The sequence below is a fragment of the Trachymyrmex cornetzi genome, unplaced genomic scaffold, assembly GCF_001594075.2.
Source record: "Trachymyrmex cornetzi isolate Tcor2-1 unplaced genomic scaffold, Tcor1.1 scaffold147, whole genome shotgun sequence".
Lineage (NCBI taxonomy): Eukaryota > Metazoa > Arthropoda > Insecta > Hymenoptera > Formicidae > Trachymyrmex > Trachymyrmex cornetzi.
In genome coordinates, this window is record NW_017296059.1 from 2105114 (window position 1) to 2128234 (window position 23121).

The 23121-nt window shown below is 35.0% G+C and overlaps 1 protein-coding gene across 1 annotated transcript in view; it reads right to left on the minus strand.

The window, feature by feature from the left end:
• The window catches only part of LOC108757626 (basement membrane-specific heparan sulfate proteoglycan core protein), a 235045-nt gene that overhangs the window by 108176 nt on the left and 103748 nt on the right, over nt 1-23121 (minus strand). The window contains exon 5 of the mRNA XM_018502094.1: nt 9873-10100. Coding sequence (XP_018357596.1) covers nt 9873-10100 — 228 coding nt within the window. The remainder of the gene's footprint in view (nt 1-9872; nt 10101-23121) is intronic.

Genomic DNA, 23121 nt, shown 5'->3' on the forward strand with positions numbered 1-23121 from the left:
CTCTACCCATATCAATAATTCAATTTGATATAAAATAATTCACTGTGCACAACAAGAAAGGCATTTCAATGGCAATCACGTACAGGTCATAAGCGCGACTCTGCATGGACGCTCGCTTTTCTGATTTCCACTCGGTCTCTCCACTTCCGTCCCTTTTCAGAATACGCTTTTTGCAACGTGCGGTAGCGCATAACGAAGGACGCGGTCCAGCGAACGCAAAGCAAAAAAAGGGAAGAAGCGGAACGCGGAGAACGCGCGAAAGAAACGCCGGGATAATTAGAATTCAGTTCGCTTGCGAATTTCATGCCGGGCTCCTTTTCTGTCCGACATTCTCCGCGGAAGTTTCCGACTAATAGGAAAAAAGAAAATGCAGATCGATGTCGAGGACGAAGAGGAAGGCGGGATAGATCGAGGAAAAAAATGGAATGGGATGGAAGACGGCCCGAGATGAAAGGAATCGGGATGAGAGAATGGTCCGTATAATTGGTGCTCGCTATGAAAAGCTGCCGAAAACAAAGGCGGCCGAGAGAGAACTACCGGGCGCGAAACTCCCGATGAAGTTGGGATTTCATTTGCAAATCAAAATTCATGTCGTCAGGTGTGCAGGCGGGAAGAATTCGACGAGGCTTTTATAGATGAGCGGAGACGTCTGCCTTTCATCGTTTTACTTTCTTCTACATCCCATACACCCCACTGCCTTCCTTAGTTATCTCTTTTCAAATCAACGTAGTTGATGAAAAAGCTAATCTTGTAATCTCGAAGAAACATTCATACACACGCATGTGAACTATTTTATATCAATATGCAGTACCTAGTTTTAAAAAATTTTTAACCTATAATTTACAGAAAAATTAATTTATAGCATTCATTGAATCTCTCAACTACTAATTCGGTTATCTACACCTTTGAGAAATGCAAGTGTCGATTTTACATAACTTTCTATTATCAAGTTTTACATTTATGTGTGATTATAAAAAATTGTTATATTCTATATTTTGCACTATAAATGGATATGTATTTTGCATTTTGCTATTAATAAAGTTCTTTAGAAAATTATACTACTTCTTTTGATTTGTCTATTTGCGTGCTCTTCTTTTTCTATTCGCACGATTTTTGTGAATCCTTTTTTGCGAATTTGTATTCCCAATCAAACGTCTTTTCAAATGGAAGCGCAAACTCGAAGACTTTCGTCGCCTCTTCAGGGGAATTTAATGAGCAGCTATTATTACTCGCGCGCATGGAGTGGCTTTAATCGAATTACGAAGCGGTTCAATAAGGCGCGCTTCGTTCAAGACGCGCGAGTTGTTCGCACGTTTATCGTACGACTTCTGAAATGAGAGTTCGAGAAGGAGTGCTATTTTATCTGTTGGACGCTGCGACAATAACGCCTAAGTGCGACGCTTAAGGCTTAAGAGGTTTGCAAGAAAATGCTTTGAAAGATCTCTAAAATAGAAATTAACTAATAAATTTTCAAAAACTTATCAAATACGAGACAGTAAGAAACAACATTAGAAAATAAAAGTTAATAAAAATATCGATACAATTAAATTTAATGTAAACGTTGAAAATTTTACGTGTTAAAATAGAAGGAGATTCCTTAATTCTGTTAAGTTTGCGACAAAGATTAGGTAGTGATCAGTTTAAAAATTATTTTAAAGTTGATTTTTGCGCGTCTGAAACTTTATACTTTACTCGAAGAGAGAGAGAGAGAGAGAGAGAGAGAGAGAGAGAGAGAGAGAGAAAGATAACTAAACTCTTTTAAGACAGTTCAATCCTATTTCAGCTTTCTCAGTGACTGATCAGTGAAGAGCAAATCGATTTATCTTACATTTAAAATAAACTTTAAATTTTATTTCGACCAAGACAGTATTATAGAGAAATAAAATAATTTTTTGCAAGAATAAAGAATTTTATATGATGAAATTTTCATGACAATGAAATTTTTACTGTTTGTTCGTAACCTTTCAACCTTCAGCGTAGATTTTTTTATTGTTTCGAACTGTAAAAATCTAAAAAAAATTCTTGTGAAAACTTTAACACAGATGTTGGATTGTATTTTATTTATTTTTTACGAATTTAAATTCATCTACCAGAATTTAAAATAAAAAAAAACTGACTATAACCTTTAAAGTCCAACATTGCCAGCGGAGGATTAAATTTGTTTCGTGTTTGATCTGATTACGAATTTTTACAGATTTTAAACGATATACGAGTACATTCTGATTTATTTCAAATTACACAGATATAGTTTTCACGAGCAAAATTAAGAATTTCGCAAAAATAAGACGGTTTAAAATATTTTTTTATATTTCTGTATATGTGATAATCAATGTGAAATAAATAGTTCTATACTGATGACTAATTGAACATAATATATAGAAATTACTTCGACTTCGATGTTAGTCTTAAAATGGGTCGTGCGAAATAGCGAAAGGAGGTAAAGAAGAAAGTTAAATTGGCGGAATTAAAGTGTGTAGGTGCGGTAGGAAAAGTCAGCTCGTTAAGCGGCTCGTTCGTAGGTTAAAGTCGGTTGTTTCGAGAACGACTGAACATTAGAGGAGTCGCACGTCTATAATAGGTTCGTACGCGCCGATCTCGCGAATCGCCGGCTTAAGTGAAATTTCGCCGAGATCCACAATATGCGATTCTAAGTAATATTATTGCTATAATTTGGCAAAGTCGTCGTGAGCTCATATCATTAGAGTTTCGTTGGAATGAGAAGGGGGTGACAAAACAAAGGAGAGAAGACCCATTCTTCGCGGTCTATTCTCGCTCCAGTTTTCCAGCGAAAGCCTGTAAACGAGGCGACGATGTACGGCTCGGAAAATACAGGGAAATGTACGAGGCGTGCAGTGGAATAACACTTGCTAGGAGTCTCTGGGTAAACTAATTAATTCCGGAGGCGAAGAATCCAAGCTCGGTGGAAACAAATCACTAAAGTAATTCTCTTATTCGCAAGCGAGAAGATACGTGTGTATATTAACCACATTTCATGTGTATGCAAGGCCTTTCAATTACTATGTAAAATACATATTTTGTGCCAATCGCATATTTTTTAAAAATCAATTTGCATTATATTTTTGTTTTTTTATTTTAACTAAATGAAAATAAGAATTGTTTATTAAATAAAAATCCATTCGATAACATTAGAAAAAGAATGTCGTTATTTTTTAAATTTAATTTTCAATTATTATTAAAAGACTTTCCGCGCACGATTTATATTCAAAATGGAACTTTGAAATTGTCCAATTTTTTGAGCGAAATCATTGTCAAATGGGAAGACTTCATATCGCAACATTGAGAGAATTCGCGTCGGAAGGGAGAGAATTATTAGCTCCCCACGGATTGAGTTATCAAGGTACCAGGAGTAACATTTCTGAAGTTCACTCGTCTCCGGAGTGAGCTAAACCCTTCTTCCGCAGCGCTGCCAGCGGGAGAGTACTTTCCGAGAGTCGTTACGCCGTTTGCGACTCCGCGTATTCTCTCGTTTTGTCGCTAAAATCTGCTCGGAGCTCGCTCGGCTTCGTTACGAAAGTACTTTGTATCGTGAGCTCGTCGAGAACATCCGCCCCACGGATTGATAGCGTCCGTAAAATGTACGGGACCGACCTGGCCTGATAAAGGACATTCAGACCGACAGTCAAATTGTGAACTACGCTTTGTTTCCTACTTCATTTTCAGACGCTTTTCTCTTGAAAATGATAAAAACTATAGGAAGAGATCTCCTAGTAAATTTAGTTCTTCTCGTTTATGAAGAATTAAATTTTTTAGAAAAAAATCTTCTCGTTTGTGCAATTTTTAATTTAAATCATTGCATAATTCGATGGCTAAATTAAGATTTTGTTGAATCCCTTAAAATTAATTATAAAATGTAATTCTCTATTTACAATGTGTTATTCCAGCAATATTCATTTTCATAATTTAGCTAGAATCCTTCCTATTAAACAATTCCGTGATTACATTTCAATTAAAATTTCAGAAAAGTGAAAAACTAATTTTCGGCTTGTCAAAAAGCACTGAATGTTGCACGCACTAGTATACCGTTCCTTCTCACTCATCGAGAGAAAAATGTGGCAATTATCATAATTTAACTATAATTTAAAATCATTTTCAGCGTCAACTATATATTCTTTTTGTAGAAGTATAAATATCATTATTACTAAAATTGTAGCAGTAATAATTATATAAAAATGGAGAATAATTATAATTATTTTACTATAAAATTAATCACAAATACTAAACACTTTTTTTTAAGTATTCCTTTAATTATTCATAATTCTATGTAATAAATTTTTTTATAATATATATAAATATCATCGTCACGGTTGGCCTAAACGAGAAAAGCAACGATTATGTACGCAGATTCAACCTTAATTACGAATTTCTTTTAACGTCTGCCTCGTTAGATCGTTACTACTAGTAGACACGTAATCGTCTGACTATCAAGGAATGCATCTACTACTTTCGTTAATGCTCGCAGTTATAAAAGACTAATGAGTCTCGCGCGCGCGAAGTTTGCGCTCGCGGAGGCGGCTTCATTAATTTTCTTACTAATTAACGAAGGACGCCGATCAAGGGAGGCGCGACGAAGGGGATTTTTGCCGAATGGAATTTCTGTGTTGGCGGAATGCCTCCCCGATGGGAGAAGGCCGAAGATTCTTCGGCTTGTTATCTAACTTGATTATTCTTCTCGAACTCGTGCAACCTACGTTCTGTTCGGAATCAAATGCCTCTGCAGAATGAGTCATTAAAAGTTGAACAAGTTTGCGGAACAATCGTCTCGCTTTTGTTCTTGTCGCGATGCGCCGATTTGCAACCTCTCGTTGTGAAATAAAGTATGTACAGCAATCTAAAACTACCATAATAAATAAAACGTGTTAACGGCAATATTGTTGCGAGTGATAATATCATTTTCTTGCCACATAGCATTTTTTCTTTTAGTATTAACGGTGTACGCGAATCATTGCATTATCAATATTTATTAGCTCAATTGTTTGAATTATACTGATTTATTTACAGCTTTATTGTGTTATTATTTATTTATTATTTATTTTTCGAATTCATTTATATTCTATATCTATTGCAAATTTAAAACGTTAAATTCGTGCAGTAAATGGTTTCATTAAATCTTTTATAATTCTTCCCAAATATACCTTTTGGTTTAATTTTAAGCGTTCTGGAATTAAATAAAAAATAAATCATAACGCGAAGTAAGAGATAAAATATAAAATATAACTTTAAAAAGTTTATTTAAATAATTTAATTATGAATGATTTCAAATAAAAAGAACTAAATGAACTTTAGCTTAGGAACCATATGTCTGTCACTACATTTCATGTGCATTTTTATGCATTATTCCATCGATTCTGCGATGACTGAAAGAATCAGCAGTAACACTATGAGGTTCTGCTGATCCCGCAAGAAAATACATCACAAGATAAACGGCGACACGAGGACAGGAAAGACTGCATTGCTAAAAATAATAAAAATTCATAGTGGTGTGCCGTTTTGAGATATTATATGGAAAAATATACAATATTTTCTCTCAACGCGGTGAATTCTGTTAAGAACTCAGTGTTCTCCTTTCTTTCGAGCCGCGCACATCGTCCATCCCTTATTTGAAAGCAACATAAAATTGTATAAATCGAATCCGATAATGTCTCTCTCGTAAGTATTTAAATTGAATCGATATTAAATAAACGATGTAAACAAGAAACTGATACTCTAATTAAGAAAGAAGTAAACACGCATATATAATTCATATAATAATTAATACCATTTGTAAATTAACAACCATTAAGGAGTTGTACATTGAGTAGTATGGTTATCGGATATCTCATACACAACTTCCATTTCTCTACAAATAAGTTTTTAAGCGCTCGTTACGAGTTTGATTTGTTTCTCGTGTCACTGCGTTTTTTTCTGTTAGCACAAGTACTATAGAGAGTATCGTATTCTATTCCAATTTCGCCATTTCCATTACACGGAGCTATCGAATAATTATTAACGACGATGTTCCACCCGCGAAGCGTTCGCATACATACGACGGATTTCACTTCGGGACATGGCGCGGTGCGGCGGTCCCGATGGTAGCATGAAAAATTAATGGGATACATTGCGCGATTCCGAATGCAATCTACTTCCGACCACTCGAACGTCGTCGAGCATTCGTCGACTTCACATTGTCGACAGTCGCGGAAATCGTTTTCGCAAGCCGATCGACTTTCAACCGATCCTCCGATGACTCGTTAGACCTTCGTGCGATCGTACAGGAATTGAGGTTCATGCAGATGCGATTATGTAGACAGCGACTCCTCGTGCGCTTCCAATTAGCAAGAAATCGAGACGTTGCGAAGTTGCGAAATGAATTTTTAACACGTAATCTTCTTTAAAAAAAAAAAAATGAAGCATTCGCCGGAATTGAGCCGAGTACTACGTCGGTTGAAATCGTTTCAGAAGTGCGTTCGATATTTACATTCGATTACGTCGTCTCGTAAGATAGCATTTAATGATATCTTGAATGTCGTGTATATTTTATGACGTGAAGTTTATCACGCTTCCATGATATTAGAAAAGAATTACAATCTTTCAATTTCGACATTTAAAAATAAATGTTATTAATATTACTTATTATACATTATTTAATATTGTTGTATATAAAATATATATATAATTTCGTAATAATTTTAATAATATTGGAAAAGATAATAAATTGAAAATGAGATATATTTTTAATTGTAAGCTATGAAGTCCGTTCAATTCCGTTAGTATTCTCATTGAAATCGTGTATAATTGGATTATTTAAAATCAATTTTTAAAAAATATTCCATGTTCTACCTTTTATTTCTTTATATAATTTCTTGTAATTCTAGAACGCTTGAAATAATGACCAATCGATAACAATCCACTTGTTACAGAATTTCAATATTTAAAATGTATGACATTACTAATAATCCTCATTAACGTTCTTTGAACAATTATCGATGGCTTCGAATAAAGAAAAAAAAAACACAATGTCTCATAAGAAATATATTTTCAGTTATGGAAGATAAAAGCAAAACGCTTATCAGCGTTAAAAGAACGAGAATGTTTGAAATATTCAAATATTCGACGATCGATAGTGCACGATTCTAGTTTACACTCGAACATTTTACGTCACACATAAGTAGCCTCTAAGGCAATTTATGGCAAGCCGTCTTCCTCGGATTCCCGTATTCTCCGGCTCGAAGCTGGCAGCTTCCGGCGATTTAATTTAAACTTGTTTGTTTGGTGCGTAAGTTTCTTGTCGGATGAATCTCGGCTGTGCCGATGAGCCACCATGCTGCTTATACAATTATGAATATTAATTTTCTATCCTCGCGCAACTACCATCAGGATGACGCGGAAGAAGAAGGATATATTAGATAAAATCTAAAAATATGTACGAAAATATAAAGCAACTGTCCCTGATCGTGAAGGTTGTGAAGAAAAGAGAGAAAGAGAGAGCAGGTAATCGATTACAATGACAATTAAGAATTGTTGCATTATGAATTATATTCGTGAATAATTCATTGTATCTTACTTGTCAAGCTAATAGACAATCTCATTATATATACAAAAACGATTTTGCTGAAGTATAAACAAAATTTAATTAGATAAAATTTGAAAATAATTGTAGGACACTCATATTGTAAAATATAAAAACTTTTTCTCATCGTGCCTTGAGTTTTCTATACAAATATTTTGATGCTTCAACAAAATTATTTTCAAATCAGCAAATTTGTAGATATTTCAGCAAAATTGATCTTTCCGTATGGATTAATTTAAAACTTCGCTCACTGAAATATTAAACAATTTTTTAATTATTTCACAAAGTCTCAATTTGAACTTTGACATAAAAAAAATCGTTTCAAAATTGAATGAAGACAAATAATTTATAGAGCATTGAATACGCGAAGAACGTATCATCAAATTATTTCGGTATATGCACACAGAGGATGAGCAATAATTCGGTCTGAGCGGTAGTTTTAAATTTTCAGGAACGAGTGTGATATCACACGTGAATGGCTGCAATCTGTTTGTGCCTGAACCGCCGTCCATTTTCAATCGTCAAATCCGACAGGAATTATTTCGCGCCGATCAATTAAAATGACCCTCCGGTTGTCCTTTGACGAACTGTTGATGGTCAATTAGTCGATGAGAAAATTGAAGGATTTTTCATTTTGTGCGTCGTCCGGTTTTTTAAAAAATCTATTTTTGCGAAACGCGGTAGAGTCCAGGTGAAATCTGATAAGCCAGGTACACGCTATCAGATACTCGTGTACGTTCGCTGCATTGCCGAATGGAAACGTAACACTCGAATCGTATTTTTCCAATAACCGGGTTAGATCTTTTTTTACAATATTCTTAATTTTCAAAACTTTGAAATCGAAAAATATTTTAAAGTAATGTCTACTGAAGAATACTATTAAAAAATAAAAATATAATATTCGACTTATTTAAATTATAAAATTCAAATTAAAAATTTAGAAAAATAAATATTAATAAACAAAATAATATTAATAATATCTTTTTCGGAAAATATCATATTTTAATAATATCGTTAGCACAAAGCTCTCGACGCTAAATACGCGCAAATGTATAAGGGCATAAAGCATAAAAGCTTGATAGCAATTTCACCACATCTACCCTCAAGTCACCGGCACGAATGGCTTTCGCATGTAATTATAGCGACGTATTACAATCTCGCAGGCAAAAGGACTTTTCATTACGACTCCTCTATGTTTCGAAATAATTGCGAACGAATTATTCGCCCCGATCTTGCGGCCAAAGGAAATCGCTCGAATCGCAATTTTCCTCGGTCGCCATCGTTGTTTCTGGGTTAAAGGAAAATAAAGGAAGCGGGGAGGGATACGTATATTTCCTTCCTACCTCTGTTTGTCATGGAGATTAATCGAACGCTGTCGCGACCGCGGCATGTTACCCGGCGCCATGCGATTCGTCGCGTTTCAGAGCGATTCCGGAAGTGGCGTTATTAATGACATCGTGGGGTTGATTGCTTTTCGACGGGAGGGTACGAAACCCCAACGCTGTTAACCCCCTCGTCCCCTTCTTCTCGTTGAAATTCTCACTGTCGCCCTCCTACCCTTGTAATCGATGAAAAATGTTTCAATTTCGTTTCGTCGAGAGTCCGCTTTCATTTTCGAGTCGAGTAAAAAAAAAAGATCACAGCCAGACAAATCGGATCACGCGCCGGTTAAATATTCGTTCTGTCCTCTTTCGCAGCGAGAAAATATTGATACCGATACACACATGCAACGGGGAAAAAAGGTGGAGGGAAACAGGAATCGAAAGTATCGCGCAGCGTCGAAATTGACGGTCTTTTGCATATTCATAACGCGGGTAACTTGTTCCGCGGCTATTCGGAAAATTCGAGACATTCCCCGGGAAAATATTCGATACCTTTTTTTTTTTTTTGCGTAATAGTCGAGCATGCGAGCGAGTGATTCGCAGTCGTTATTTTACAGGCGAATAAAGAACCTCTTCGCGTGAAAACCACAGTTTCCTTTTGTGTCGTGTAAACTACGTTCGAACAAAGCTTTGATGCGTTATAGAAATTCGGGCTATTTTTATGGAGAGACAGGGTGGAGAGAGCTCTTTGTCACTATGGACACAGTCAATTAAAAATATTTATTTTTATCGTAACTAATTATTTCCTTCACGTTTAAGTTTATCTTTCTCATTTTCTCGTTCTCGTAAATAAAGAAGCAACGCCTGCAGCCTGATTAGGCTGTGTATCTCGCAAAAAAATTCATTCCAGAGAAGAGCAAAGGTCGACGCGACATCATGCTGCGTCGCGTGCAATTAACGTTAATTGGAATGAGCGCACTCACTGTTAAGCTCTATGACAACGGTGGTGGTGGGTGGCGACGCTAATTGAGTGTTATTCGCTCGGCAGGACAGTTTGGCATGATGATGCCTCCTCGTGAGAGCTTTCACAGTCACGTTGCTGATGGTTACGACGTTGGTCTCGCCGCCTGGCCCTTGCGTCTCTCGAACCTCGGTAGATGCATGGATGATTTGCGATTCCAAATACCACGAGACTTGCGGTCTAGGTTTACCTACGCAGATAAAATGAAACTATAGTTAGAAGAGCATAAGCGGAACAATGTGTGTAAAATTGCAGATTATCTAAGATTTAATTATCCAAAATGTAGCAACGAGATTACAGCGAACGTAATCGGCAAAATGTATGGGACATATTATATGAAGAACTAAAATAAAGATGTCCTGAGTAATTAAAAGTAATAGTTGCAAGTGTAATAATTATAAATAAAACCAGATTGTTAAATTCACTGGTTAAATGTCAAATTATACTTAATTTGAGTTATTTTAATCATTCTTAGGTCATCACTGTTCCTATTCTATATGCCGTTAATTTAACTAAAATAATAAAATTAAACAATTTAACTCCAAAAATATATTAAACTTGAATAAATTTATTAATGTATGCATTTAATAATAAATGAATACGTTAATATATCAATGTTATTTACTTTGAAACTAAGCAATTCAATCACAGAGATGAGTTAATTAGCCCATGGTTGATTTATATGTTTCACATGTTAATCACATGTTCTAAATTAAATGTTCTAAATTTTGACACAATTAAAAATTACAAATAAGATATTATTCAATTTAAGAAATTAATTCAAAGATCCTTTAACAGTGTGCAGTAGTACTGCATAAAATTATAAAACAAAATAAAATTTTAATAAATACAATTTCTTAAAGTTTAAATAAAAAGTATCCTATAAAAAATTATAGGAAATGTAATCTATATATTCCTAATAATTTAATTTCTATAATTTCTAAATATAATCTCTATACATATAAATATCTCATATTGCTAAAACGCATACATAATTATTCGATCGCACTCCAAAATAACTCTTCTAATTGTACACATTAAGAACATCTAATAGAGAGAGAAAGTTAAATATTTTCTCTATATATAATAATTTTCATTATATAATTAGCTGCTAAAGATAAGTTTATGAGTTCGTTCAAAAACCTTTCAAGACTTGTTAAAGTTCCATACCAAACTTCAATTAGCACAGCTCAATATTCGACAACCTCGTTATGTTACGACTGTAACGGTCGATTCGAAGTTGAAAAAGATCCGGATCGTATCGATACTGGCGGGACGACGTCTGTCATTATTTCTCTGCCAATAAGCGAGTCGATAGTGGGGATAATTCGAGTGACACGTCCCAAGAGCCGCGACGTGGATGTCGCCGTCAATCACAACGACGGACGGGTCTCATTCGGCAAAACAACGGTACAGAGGTACTTCACGTCTCGCATTCTCGAGAGACCGCTACCTGTGGCTCACCGCCGCCGACTGTTACAGCTAATTATGACGAAAGTGCGCGCTACTGAGGTAAATACGCGCCCGTGGAAACGTATCGAAGGCGCCGCACGTCACTGGTTTACTACTGGTTAATTAGTAAGGTACACTTATCGTCTTGGGATGTAAGGAAACTAGTAAACTATCAGGCAGAGATATAGAGAGAATTGTCTGCCAAGAGAGAATACTTGCGAATGGCAATGGTAAACCTGAACCGACAATATATCTATACGAATCAATTCCGACAATAAAACCATCTGAAACTGATTATATTACATTTGATACAATTTTAAGAATATTCGAGATAAATTTTATAATTTCGAGTGTATTCGAGATAAATTTTGTAATTTTAATATAAAAATCGTGATGCACGTAAAATACTAATTTTAAAAAAGTATGAAATATTTTAATAAAATGTTTTTTCAACAATTTCTCCTACCAATAAAAAATATTTTAAATTATTCTATTACTACTATAATAAAAAATATTTATATAAAATTTCCAACAAACTTTTTATGTATAGCTACAAATGTTATCTTTTTTTTAAATTTTATATAAAGACAGTTTTTTTTAAGGGAGACTAATTTTAAAATATTAAAGAGGTAAATATAAAGCTGCAAAATTTTAGAATTTTAATATTAAATGATGTTCTTGATATATCGAAGACGCCTTGTAGCAAATAGTACTATTGCCCAGGCAAACAAGGCTATGTACTATTGAGAGCTTCGGTATAACAGACATACCCGTTGCCTAATCAACAGTTATTCTAGATGAACCATCTATCTATCTAGCTCACAGACAGCTGTCTACATGATTGGATATCTATCCAATCAAAGAGACGTCCGTACATCACGTACACATCTTGTCGAAAGCCATGATCATTGATATTGATAGTTAGAACGTAATAATTAGGAATGGCTATTTGCTCTCAGTTAGAGCTCTACATTGATAATCCAAAGACTGAAATTTGCGCAATCAATGTCCAATATATAATGTCCAAATTTATTATGCGTTTAAAATTTTATTGATTTTCCTAGATCTTACACTTTGAGACGAAATCTCTTCAACTTGCATATTTATTTTTCAGTTACAAGTTATTTGAACAAAGATGAACGGCAAATGTTTGAATTTCCTCGATTTAGCCATCAAAACTGTAGCTATGGCAGATGACAGTTTTTATTTTTATATTCAATTTCGAAGAAATTTTCTATCTTGCAAAAAGTTTAATTTGAAGTTTTATTTAATACGTCATGCTGTTCTTTTAATAACAAAAGTAGTTTAATAACACAAGTGTGTCGTTAATATTGTTATCGAAACAACACGATCATTTCCAATTAGATCTAATGTTATTAATACAATATAATTTCTTTCCGTGTATAACAAATTATCAATGCGTGTAAAAACGATCCGTAAAATTAAAAAAAACAATAATTGTTCTAAACCAAGACACTTGAATAAAATTGTTATTTGTGTCACATCAAGAATTTGAATTTGTATGTGACGCAGAACTGCTGATGCAGTTTATTCTACGTTTACCTGCAGCGCTGGAACAACTGTAAATGTTTGTCCTCTCACTGTTCTTAATGCGCGGATGACACGGATTTGCGTATTTTGCGAGACAAGCTTTGCGATAGCATAGAATAGTTGAAGCTTAAAATAATTTATCAAATACAGAGTACGAATGAGCATAACAAACGAATGCCGGAAGTACAGAAAGAAACAAACAGGTAATCCTACATGCGCGTTATGGCGGAATACGTATTATCTACAATCGCGTTAATTTCCCGGGCACAATGCACTGAAATCGCATTAATTTCCACGGAGTACACGTTTATTAAACAATAACCAGGAAATGAACAGACTCCCCGTCGTCGAAGCTACTCTGCGCGTTCAGGAAATGCGTCTATTGCCAGCTGGATGACCCGAGGAAAGCTTTTAATTAATACGTACAATAATAAGTAGTACGAGATGACAATAAAAAAGCGATAATTTCAAAAGATATTTCTCAATGCGTTAATTCATAATTTTCTTTTCTATAGGTTTCTTTTTTATATATTACATTTTCATTGTTTTCTTTTATATAAATTATAATCTTTTATATGAATTTCATTTTACTTTTTTATAAATAATTAAATACATATATAACTTTTATATGAATTACGATTTATCAATTTTGCAAAATATCAAATAGAAAGTCCAAAATAAAAATTAAAAATCCACTAAAATTTTATCTGCGGAAAAATCTTTGAAATAATGGAGAAATTTCAATTTAAAAGTACTGACATACATACGTGCTCGACGAGTTTCACAAAGAAATTGTCATCGTAATTCAAATTAGAGAATAATATCGTACGTTTTCGCGACTTCCTTCCTGTCGCGATGGCACTTCCGCATTATCTCGCCGCGAGATAACCCCGTCTCAAAAAAGAGGGCGATAATAAGCGCGTTCATTAAGTCCTACACCATAATTAATTTCGCCATCGAGACCACCGGCTCCTATTGTTCCCCGTGGAATAATTTCCTGTCGCCCCACAGGATACAAATATATTCCGTCGGTGGTACCTCGGAGGGCTTTTGCCCATCCGTTTCCTTGCGTTTCCCAGTGAATTCGCTTTAGAACGAATCTCTCACAGACATAATATATGAAACATAGCGTGTACAGTAAGTAATCATAAGTTCTCTCTCGAGAAAGAATATCAAACGCCAATAGATTAATAAATAAGTTAATGAAAACTGAAATCTCCTCGCGGATGAAGCTTTTCGCAGATAAAGCTAAATGAATCTTTATTTCTAATGACCGCTAGACTTTTATTATTTTTACTTTTGTTTCAATACTTTCGTTATAGAATGCGTATAACTATGAGCACTCTTTTTATTTAACTGCTTTAAATTACATTTATGCGTGCCAAATAATAAAGTGGCGCAAGTTATTACGATTATTACGACTTCTGTGCTGGATCGCGCGCACTCAGAAAACCTCGTATTAAAAGTCGTCGCGAACTAAACTCATTACCGTGCCGTACCTTGTCGCGGCACTGTCGTAGCGTATTTTTATGACGTTACGGCGTTTTAAACACTGTAACCGCGTAAACGCTTCTCCAGGATCGCTTCCGCTCGTTCTCGTTAAGAAACGTAAAACAACGGTTCCGAGTATATTTGCGCAGATACTTTCGCAGCGTGAATATCTGTTTCCCGGGCGTTGCCTCATCGTTTTACGTGTTTCAACCCGATAACTTTTCCGTTGAACAACTCGCGCGATACCGTGAATATCGCGATGAAACAAATGGAAGCAATAATCACATAAAAGTTATGAGGATAAATGCGCATTATTGTGAATCGTATCATCGTTATTACGTGGGAAAAGGTGTATCAAGTTAAAACCAATCAAATTAAAACCGATAAAAAAGTAATCCTGCAATAAACTACGAATAAATTTAAATTTAATAGAACACGGGAAAAAATAATTTAATCATTTTTATCTCACAAGATTAGTAAAAATATTGTGGTTGTTTTTGTCGAACTTATGACAAATTTTACTTGCTTGTGTGTGAAAAAAAAAATCGGAACTGTGTAAAATAAAAAATAGATTACAATAATTATAGTAAGTCTAGTCAAGTAATTATTACCTTACAGCTAATTCATACACAGCTATTCTCAAAACTGTAAGCACGAACAACTTTGATTTGTTTTATAAAATGTGAAAAGTATTTTACAATAGGGTTACACGACGATCGCTCATTTAGAAAAATAAAGTAAATTTTGCGTAAGTAGGCGCCTGTCTCAACACGGACCTGTCAATTCCATAAAATTTACTAGAATTTTAGCGCATATTACTTTACATTTTTCTTCAATATTAGACTATGCTATTCAAAATACCAATTGAACTAATCGATATATGTCACAAATATACGATGCAATCGAGTATCCATTCATGCAAGAGACAAACTTTCGAGTTCAACGAAGTCCCTTGTTCGACAAATCAACGTTTTTTTCCTCCATTATTAGCATGTGTAAAGCTTGCACGCCTTTCGCGGTCGTGTAAAGGCGAGGGCATAATCGGGATGCGCGAGACGTACCCGCGAAATACGTGGGAGGGAATAAAAACGTCGTTTCACCGCGAGACGAGAAGTGAGGGACGGAGGGAAAAACGTTGCGTTACGGCTGCTGGGTCGTGTTAAAACAAACATTTCGCTCCGTGACGCTGTAAAATTACGTTCGATGCAACGCCCGGCACCGACAATGCAGGCAGCCGGACAGTGGCCGTGGCACGTTGGAAACACACCGGTGGAAATACACCGTGTATTGTGTGGTAACAATACGCGGCAGAATGAGCGGCCAGCACGTCGTGGTGTTTCACCAGCGCTTTTCGAAGAATATACCTGCAGCCTGCAGCAAAGCCAGTTTTAAACGCGAGGCCTTTACGCTACAACGAATGTTCGAAATACGAGCAGAGTGGGGTCAATTATTTCCAACGGTCGGGTTGAATCAACGACGACCGCGGGCGAGCACAAGAGCGTCGTGATTGAGGAAGAAACTCAGGGGTTGAACTTCACGTGACGATACGCGCGCGCGACGAGGTTTTTTTTTATTTTACATAGCGCGAGAATGAAAGAATCAGTATTTTTACATTGAAAGCATTTCCGTCGAGCTTTTATTTACTTAAGGCGATTGCGACTGATTGTTTTTGCAAATTGAGTTTTAAAACAACCCGTTGCAGCTCGCGTGGAAGATTTGCAAATGAAAATTTCCCTCAAGGGAGTAAAAATCTATGTGAGGCATGTAATTTACATTTGGAAAGTCAAACAGCTCTTAAATCCGATGAGAATTTGGTAACAATCAATCAGGAAGTTAAATTTCAGTTTTATTAACATTACTAATATTTGCTATTGGAGTTAGTCAAATTATGGAGAAGTAAAATAATGTGTTGTAATGCACTTGAAAGAGAAAATTGTTGCAATTATCATAATTTGATTATGATTTATAGTTATTCTCAGTGCCGGTTATACTTTTTTGATAAAACTATTTACTATAAAATAATTATTATTACAACACTAATAACTATAAAAATAGAACTCCTAATCATAATTATATTACTATACAATTATAATCACAAATATCAAATACGTTTCTTTCAGTGTGTGTGATAAAAATATATAAAATGTGAGAAAAGTTAATTGGTCATTAATAATGTCTGCGTACTTTTTAAATTTCTTGGAGTAAAATCTCACTTCAGAAGAGTTAAAATACTGTCACTATTGAGAAAGAATGAAAAATTTGCATTCTTGAATAAAAGTGGCAGATCATAACTCTATTAGATTGAGATTCATTCCAGAAAAAAAAATCTCACTCCTTTTTTGGAGTGAGACTTTACTCTAAGAAATTTGGAGAGTAATGAAACGTTCAAACTTACAAGTACAACTGGATTAGCTATACATAAATGTGACGAAATAAATATAATGTTAGAGGATATCCATTTATGCTGATCGGACACGAAGTTTCCTTTTTAGAGAGCGTTTGCACAATGCAAATCTCTGAGCATCGCATTGCGCAGTAGTTCCCCAGGGAATACTCCGACCCAAAGTTCTGTTGATATTAGGAATTACAGTCAATGCGTTATGTAGTTTGAATTTCTGCAAGATACACTGCGCGGATTTCCTGGCCCCAGCCATTTGCAAACCTCAAAGCGGAATGAAAGAAGCATTACCGCTAAGAATCGCAAATGTGAAAAGTAGAAATCCAACGAAGCCTGAATTATCGCAAACTTTACCACTCACAAGTACGCGCGTAAAATAGAAAATATTAATGCTTGATTTATTTACAAAGTTTCGTCGTTTCGCATTTTTTGAGAAGAAAATAATTTCGCGAATGTAACAATAAATTATTTTACTTCAAAACATATTTCGATCGAGAGATAAAAAACTTTTAGAGAAGTTGTTAAACTCGACGGTAAAATTGGTACTATTGACTTTCTCCACGTTAATTCTCACAATATTGTATACAGCGGACGTTAATTTCACATACAGCATGATCTTTGCCGAAATATATATATAAAATAAGAATCATTAATGTAAAAAACTTTATAATTTTACATTCTTTCTGCGACGATAATCCCTTGACCAATTTCATAAATTAGTTCGTTTTAAAACATGGTAAACAAGTTCCTTTGGGTAAATCGGAGAATTTTCTCTTGCATTTTATAACGCTCCTTACAGCAGGAATACCTTTTGCATAGTATGCGAGGATATCGGAGGTCTAACGACGAGACGCCACGAGGTCGACGAGGTCAGCTCGTAAGGGACGGTACACATGCATTTTACAGTATTTTATGTCACAATAAAGTAAATTAAAGCCCATCGCTGCTGCTATCCTCTCGTGAGTTGAGCGAGAACCTCCTAATACAGGTTCTTTCAAAATTAAACATAAAAGACTTAAAATATATTTGGAAGTAATTGGTGTAAAATGACAACCTGGCTTTTCTGTAACATTAATTAATTATTAATTTAAAACATAATTAATCGATTTGTTATTATAAAATAATAACATAAAATGTTCTACAATTAGTTGAAGGATGTTTTTGTTGTCTGCAGTATAATCCCGAAAAATTCATATAATGCGAGAATGTGCTCAACACAACATGTGGATCAGACAACAAAGTTTAGAATTGAAAGAGCGACAAAAATGTAGCATCCAATGTCTAACGACACGTGTCGAATGATACATTTCACCCGCTCTTTGCACTCTGGCGAAAAACGACGTGACACGCCAGTGCTTATGAAACGCCCTGTACAAAGTGGGTGGAAAGTTTCGCTTTGCATATGCAGCCCAGCGTATACGGTAAACAGAAGCGTGTCATGTCGGATTTTATCCCGCTTCGGCCGTCCTTTCGAGCTGTCCGCCGCGTTTTGTGTCCAACTCGGATTCGCGTTGCAAACCACTCTCGCGATCTCCGTAGGCGAGTTGCTTGTTGCGCGTAAAGTGCCGCATTCGGCCCAGTTGAAGTGTCGGAAACGCATTGTGCAAGACGGAAGTGCGGCTTCGCTTCGCCCGAGTCATCCGGTTGCATCGATGACAAGGACAAGGAAACGGGAGGGAAAGAGAATAGGTATTTTAGACGCGTCAGTCATTAATTATCAGTCTCGCCTAAAAGAGCAGATATGTCTGTAGTTATGCCAGTAACATTGTATATCAATGAAATTATAACTACGGCTGCTTTCCTTGTAAAAGACATAGTCGACACAAATGTTGTTCTATGCAGTATTCAATGAATAACAAAGATGTAACGACACTTGTATCTTCTGTGTTTCCTAAAAGAAAAGCAGTCTTATACATATATTAATCCTTAGTACACACAATTGGGTCATTCGTGTCCTGTGTATTTCTTTTCTTTAGAACTTTTCCTTAGTAGAAGCGCACCTGGCTAAATTAATAATAATGATCTCTTTTCTTTTCTTTTTTTAAATGTACAATTTTATAAATACTTTCTAAGGATGTTAAAAATGTATGTAAGAATTACTTAATCATTTTTATATACTTGTAAAAGTGATGGAAATTAAACTAGGACACGAAAAATCCATTATACGTATATTGTTAAATATCAAAGATGGTTATCCAACCTTTTTAAAAAATAACGTTTTGTTATTTTAACTTCTATGTATGTGTCAAAACGTAAATCAATCCATTCCATTTACGCGATTAGTTTCAAAATAAATAACGTCCATATTAACGTATGCATTTAATAAATAATAAATTAAATTTGATTAAAAAAATACATTTCTTGAGTTACATTATTTAACTCCTCTATTAAATTCATAATATTAAATTACACAATTGAGATATTTTTAATCATTTCTGTAGGTCCACTGAATATATTCAATATGTCGTTAATTTAATTACAATAATGGAATTAAATAATTTAAACTCAAGAAAATGTATTAAATTTTATTTAAAATTAGTTCATTATATATTTACTAAATTTATACGTCAATATGAGCATTGTTTATACTGAAATTAATCACAGAAATAGATTGATTTACATTTTGACACACATAGAAGTTAAAAATAACAAAATATTATTTAATTTAAAAGATTGGGTTACCATTACTCCTTTAATATCCAATAGTACATGTTGTCATTTTGGGTAAGAGCAATTAGCGACCTACAGAAATGATTATAACTTAAATTGGGTGACATTATATGAATTATTAATAATGTAGTAAAAAAAATTATGTGTACTAAAAGTTAATGATATTATCATTAATTATATTATCATATAATATTAATAATACATTAATTATCCAAAGAAACAGATATTCTACGTTCATATCTGCCTAAAAAAAAAACTTGTGAATTAAAAATGGAAGTCGAATAATATCATTAATTTCTGAAAACAATGTTTCGTAACGTTCCAAAAACGTGACGTTTCCATTCTCTCAAACACGAGCTTTGCACCCAGTGTTTTTGTACCTTGTCTTCAGATACATTTCTCTTCGCAAACGTAACAAGCGACAATCCCCTTTTTGTAGTAGTTCCTTGTTGGCGTCTAAGGATAGTGACATTAAGGAAGACGGAAGGCGATTTACGTCAGTACAGGACATTACAAACATAGCCACTCAGCGCACTAAAATTGTCGCACTGTATCTGGTACTGAAGATATTCATATGAAATGATAACGTGCTCTTGCACGTTGATATAGCACTCGTGCAAAATTTCATTTAATAAAACCAATACGCAATGAGCTATTGTGATTACTGATTTGTATAACGTATAAATATATTCAAAAAAGAGATTTATAAAAGAAAGAATATAAATTGATTACCCAAGAAATTTATATCCACAAGACTGATCTCATTAGAAATAATAAAATTATATTACAGTAGCTCGAATCATTATACAAAAAGAACGGCTTAAATATTGAAAAATTCAGTTAGATATAGATTTAAAAATAATTTTGATGGACTACCAATAATTGTGTATATAATTATTTGATAGTCCAACCAAATTTCTATAAGACGTTCAAACTGATTGCTAAAATATTAAAATTTTTTGCAGTATTGCTCATTATGTTTGAATTTTCTATATAATTACTTTAGTGATCTAACAAAATTATTTTCAGATCTGTATATGTATTTAGTTGCATTTTTATTTCAGGAAAATTATTCCTTCCCCCCCCCCATAATATAAACAATAATTAAATTATATTATAGTGGTACAAGTGTCTATGCACTACACGGCTGTATCATACATGGTTTAATGTTTAAACGGTAATAAAGAGATATAAAATGTTGCATTTTACTATTTTGAATTCATGTGTGATATACTCCAGGTCAGTCATACGTTCCAGTTTGGTTTATCCGGAAAGACATCCTCAGGGGCAACTAAGTAACAATTTGAAGCTGCGAGTAATATTCGCCTAAGCACAAGTCTGACGGCGAAAACGGTGTCCCGAATCGGTATCCGAAAATTCGACCATGAGCTGTAGGATGCAATGGGAAGCTGCACTTGGGCGAGCTACCCTAATCCCGCTTCGCATTAATAGGGTCTTTATTTCTCGCTGACGTTGCTAGCTCGATAAACCGGCTGCGCCGAACTCGTAGAGTAGCTGTGCTAAATCGTGTGCCGCGAATAAACTGCGATTACGGACCAGGTGAGCAGCTCGAAGAACTCGCCGAGCCATGGTTAAATCGATGGCGACCGTTAAAACTGAATTATATGCTCTGCGTATTAATGCCGGAATTATGTACCACTTGCGTCGTTATATTTCCTTATGAAATTGTTTGTCGCCATAAATGAGCATTATCATTAGATTACAATATTTCTGCTTTCATTCCTAAACGATATTATTATTATTATAATTACTATTCTTGTAACCACTTTTTTTACACAGAAAGAACAATTTTGCTAAAGTATCTAAAAATTTAACCAGCTACAAATCCGAAAAAAATTTTAACCTATTAAAGTAATTGTATAGTATGTTTACTTGAATGTACACATTTTTTGTAGCATTGCTTGAGTCTTCTACATAATTATTTTAATGATTTAACAGAATTATTTTCAGATCTTTAACTAAATTTTTAGATACTTTAGCAAAATTCGTTCTTTCTGTGTTTATGTCGTCAACAAATTTAGGTTTTTGAAATAAAATCCCCGAAACACACAATTTGTATAAATACACAGGTAACAAATGTCGCAATCAACAAAAATTCTTGGAAATTTGTTTCAAGAATAAATGTGATACCGTTTTATTGATGTTGACTAAAAGTGTTTATTTTCTGAAACATGGGAAATTAATAACTAAAGGAATCGAACGGTTATTGTTCGCGCACGAGTTATATTCTCCGAGATGACAATTTCAGTATTCCCCACGGGGTACGTGTTTTATTTCCTTTCATATACTGGCCAACGATTCCTGCTCGACGTACACCGCAGAACCTTGAATTAAGCCGCAAAAATATTCGCATTTCTCCGCGGGGATCCTCTTTCCGGTCTTTTTTCTCTTCGCTTAATGTGCGTAGACTGTCGCAGCGGCGGCGAACGCTGCATTATGAAATTGGCGTGAATGTATTGTATTTTACGACGCAGGTGTTAAATGTGCGACGATTTATACACATACTATATCCGGAGGCTTTCATTTTGCCGGTTTAGAGCGAAAGAGATTTTCGCAGTGTCTGCAAAAAGGTACGCGTAATTATCGTGCTCATTGACGCGAAAGAGGAAAATAAACTCGTGAAAGTCTACAGCACCTGACCGGATAAATATTTGTACAAATGCTTCAAAACGTGTGCAGATGCACATATATTTTGTTTGACTCTAAATTTGTTATTTATTTATTGATATATAATGACGTTGTTATTCATTGGCGCATACATTTGTCAAGGGGGACCATTGGCTCGTGGCAAGCGAAATTTTAAGGTCAAATATGAAAAACTAAAACATTAAATTATTATTTAAATTATTACATTGAAAAAATATTATTTAAATTAATGTATAATTCATAAAACATTTCATTTAAAACTATATTAACACTAGAGAAGAATAATGGCTGTCATGGCCTCCGTCCACCAATGTTGTGATTTCGTATTTGTTTAAATTGAGTCTTTTATTCAAGCTCGTGTTTCGATATCATAAAAGCGTTTAATGGCGAGAGAAGATAATTGATTACGTTCCTAAGTGCAGATGTTATAAAAAGAAGCAATAGAAGCACGCTGAAAGTCAAGAGAGTACGACGAAGTTCGCAAGGGAGCAACGAGCAGAAAAGTCGTGCAAACAAGTGGCGCTCTGTATTTTTCGGCGAATGAGAAATGCGAGCAATCAGCTGTTCCCGAAGAGATCAGATGAACGAGTTTCCCTATCGCAGAGACGAAACGAGAGTAAGAGAAACGTGCTAGCGAGGAAAAAGACGGGAGTACAAATGCGCGCTGAAAGTTCGCTCGTCGCGTCTTCCGCTTAACGTTGCCGCAGCGACCCTTCTTACTACTTTGCCTCCCTCTTCCTTTTCTGTCACATCTCGCATTTCGTCACGAGCTTTCCGCCCCGAAGTCATCAGCTACCTGTACGCGGGTGCGAAAAACTCCAGCGGCAAGTCAGACGAGGCGAGCTCGTTTCGCTTCCATGTGACAAATCACCTGTCCCGAGGAGCGCGCTTCCGCTCGGCGCCGAAACGCGGCGAAAGGTGAAATTGCAACGACAGTAAAAACTCGTCGCGTTGCGGCGACCAGGGAATTATGTTACATCGG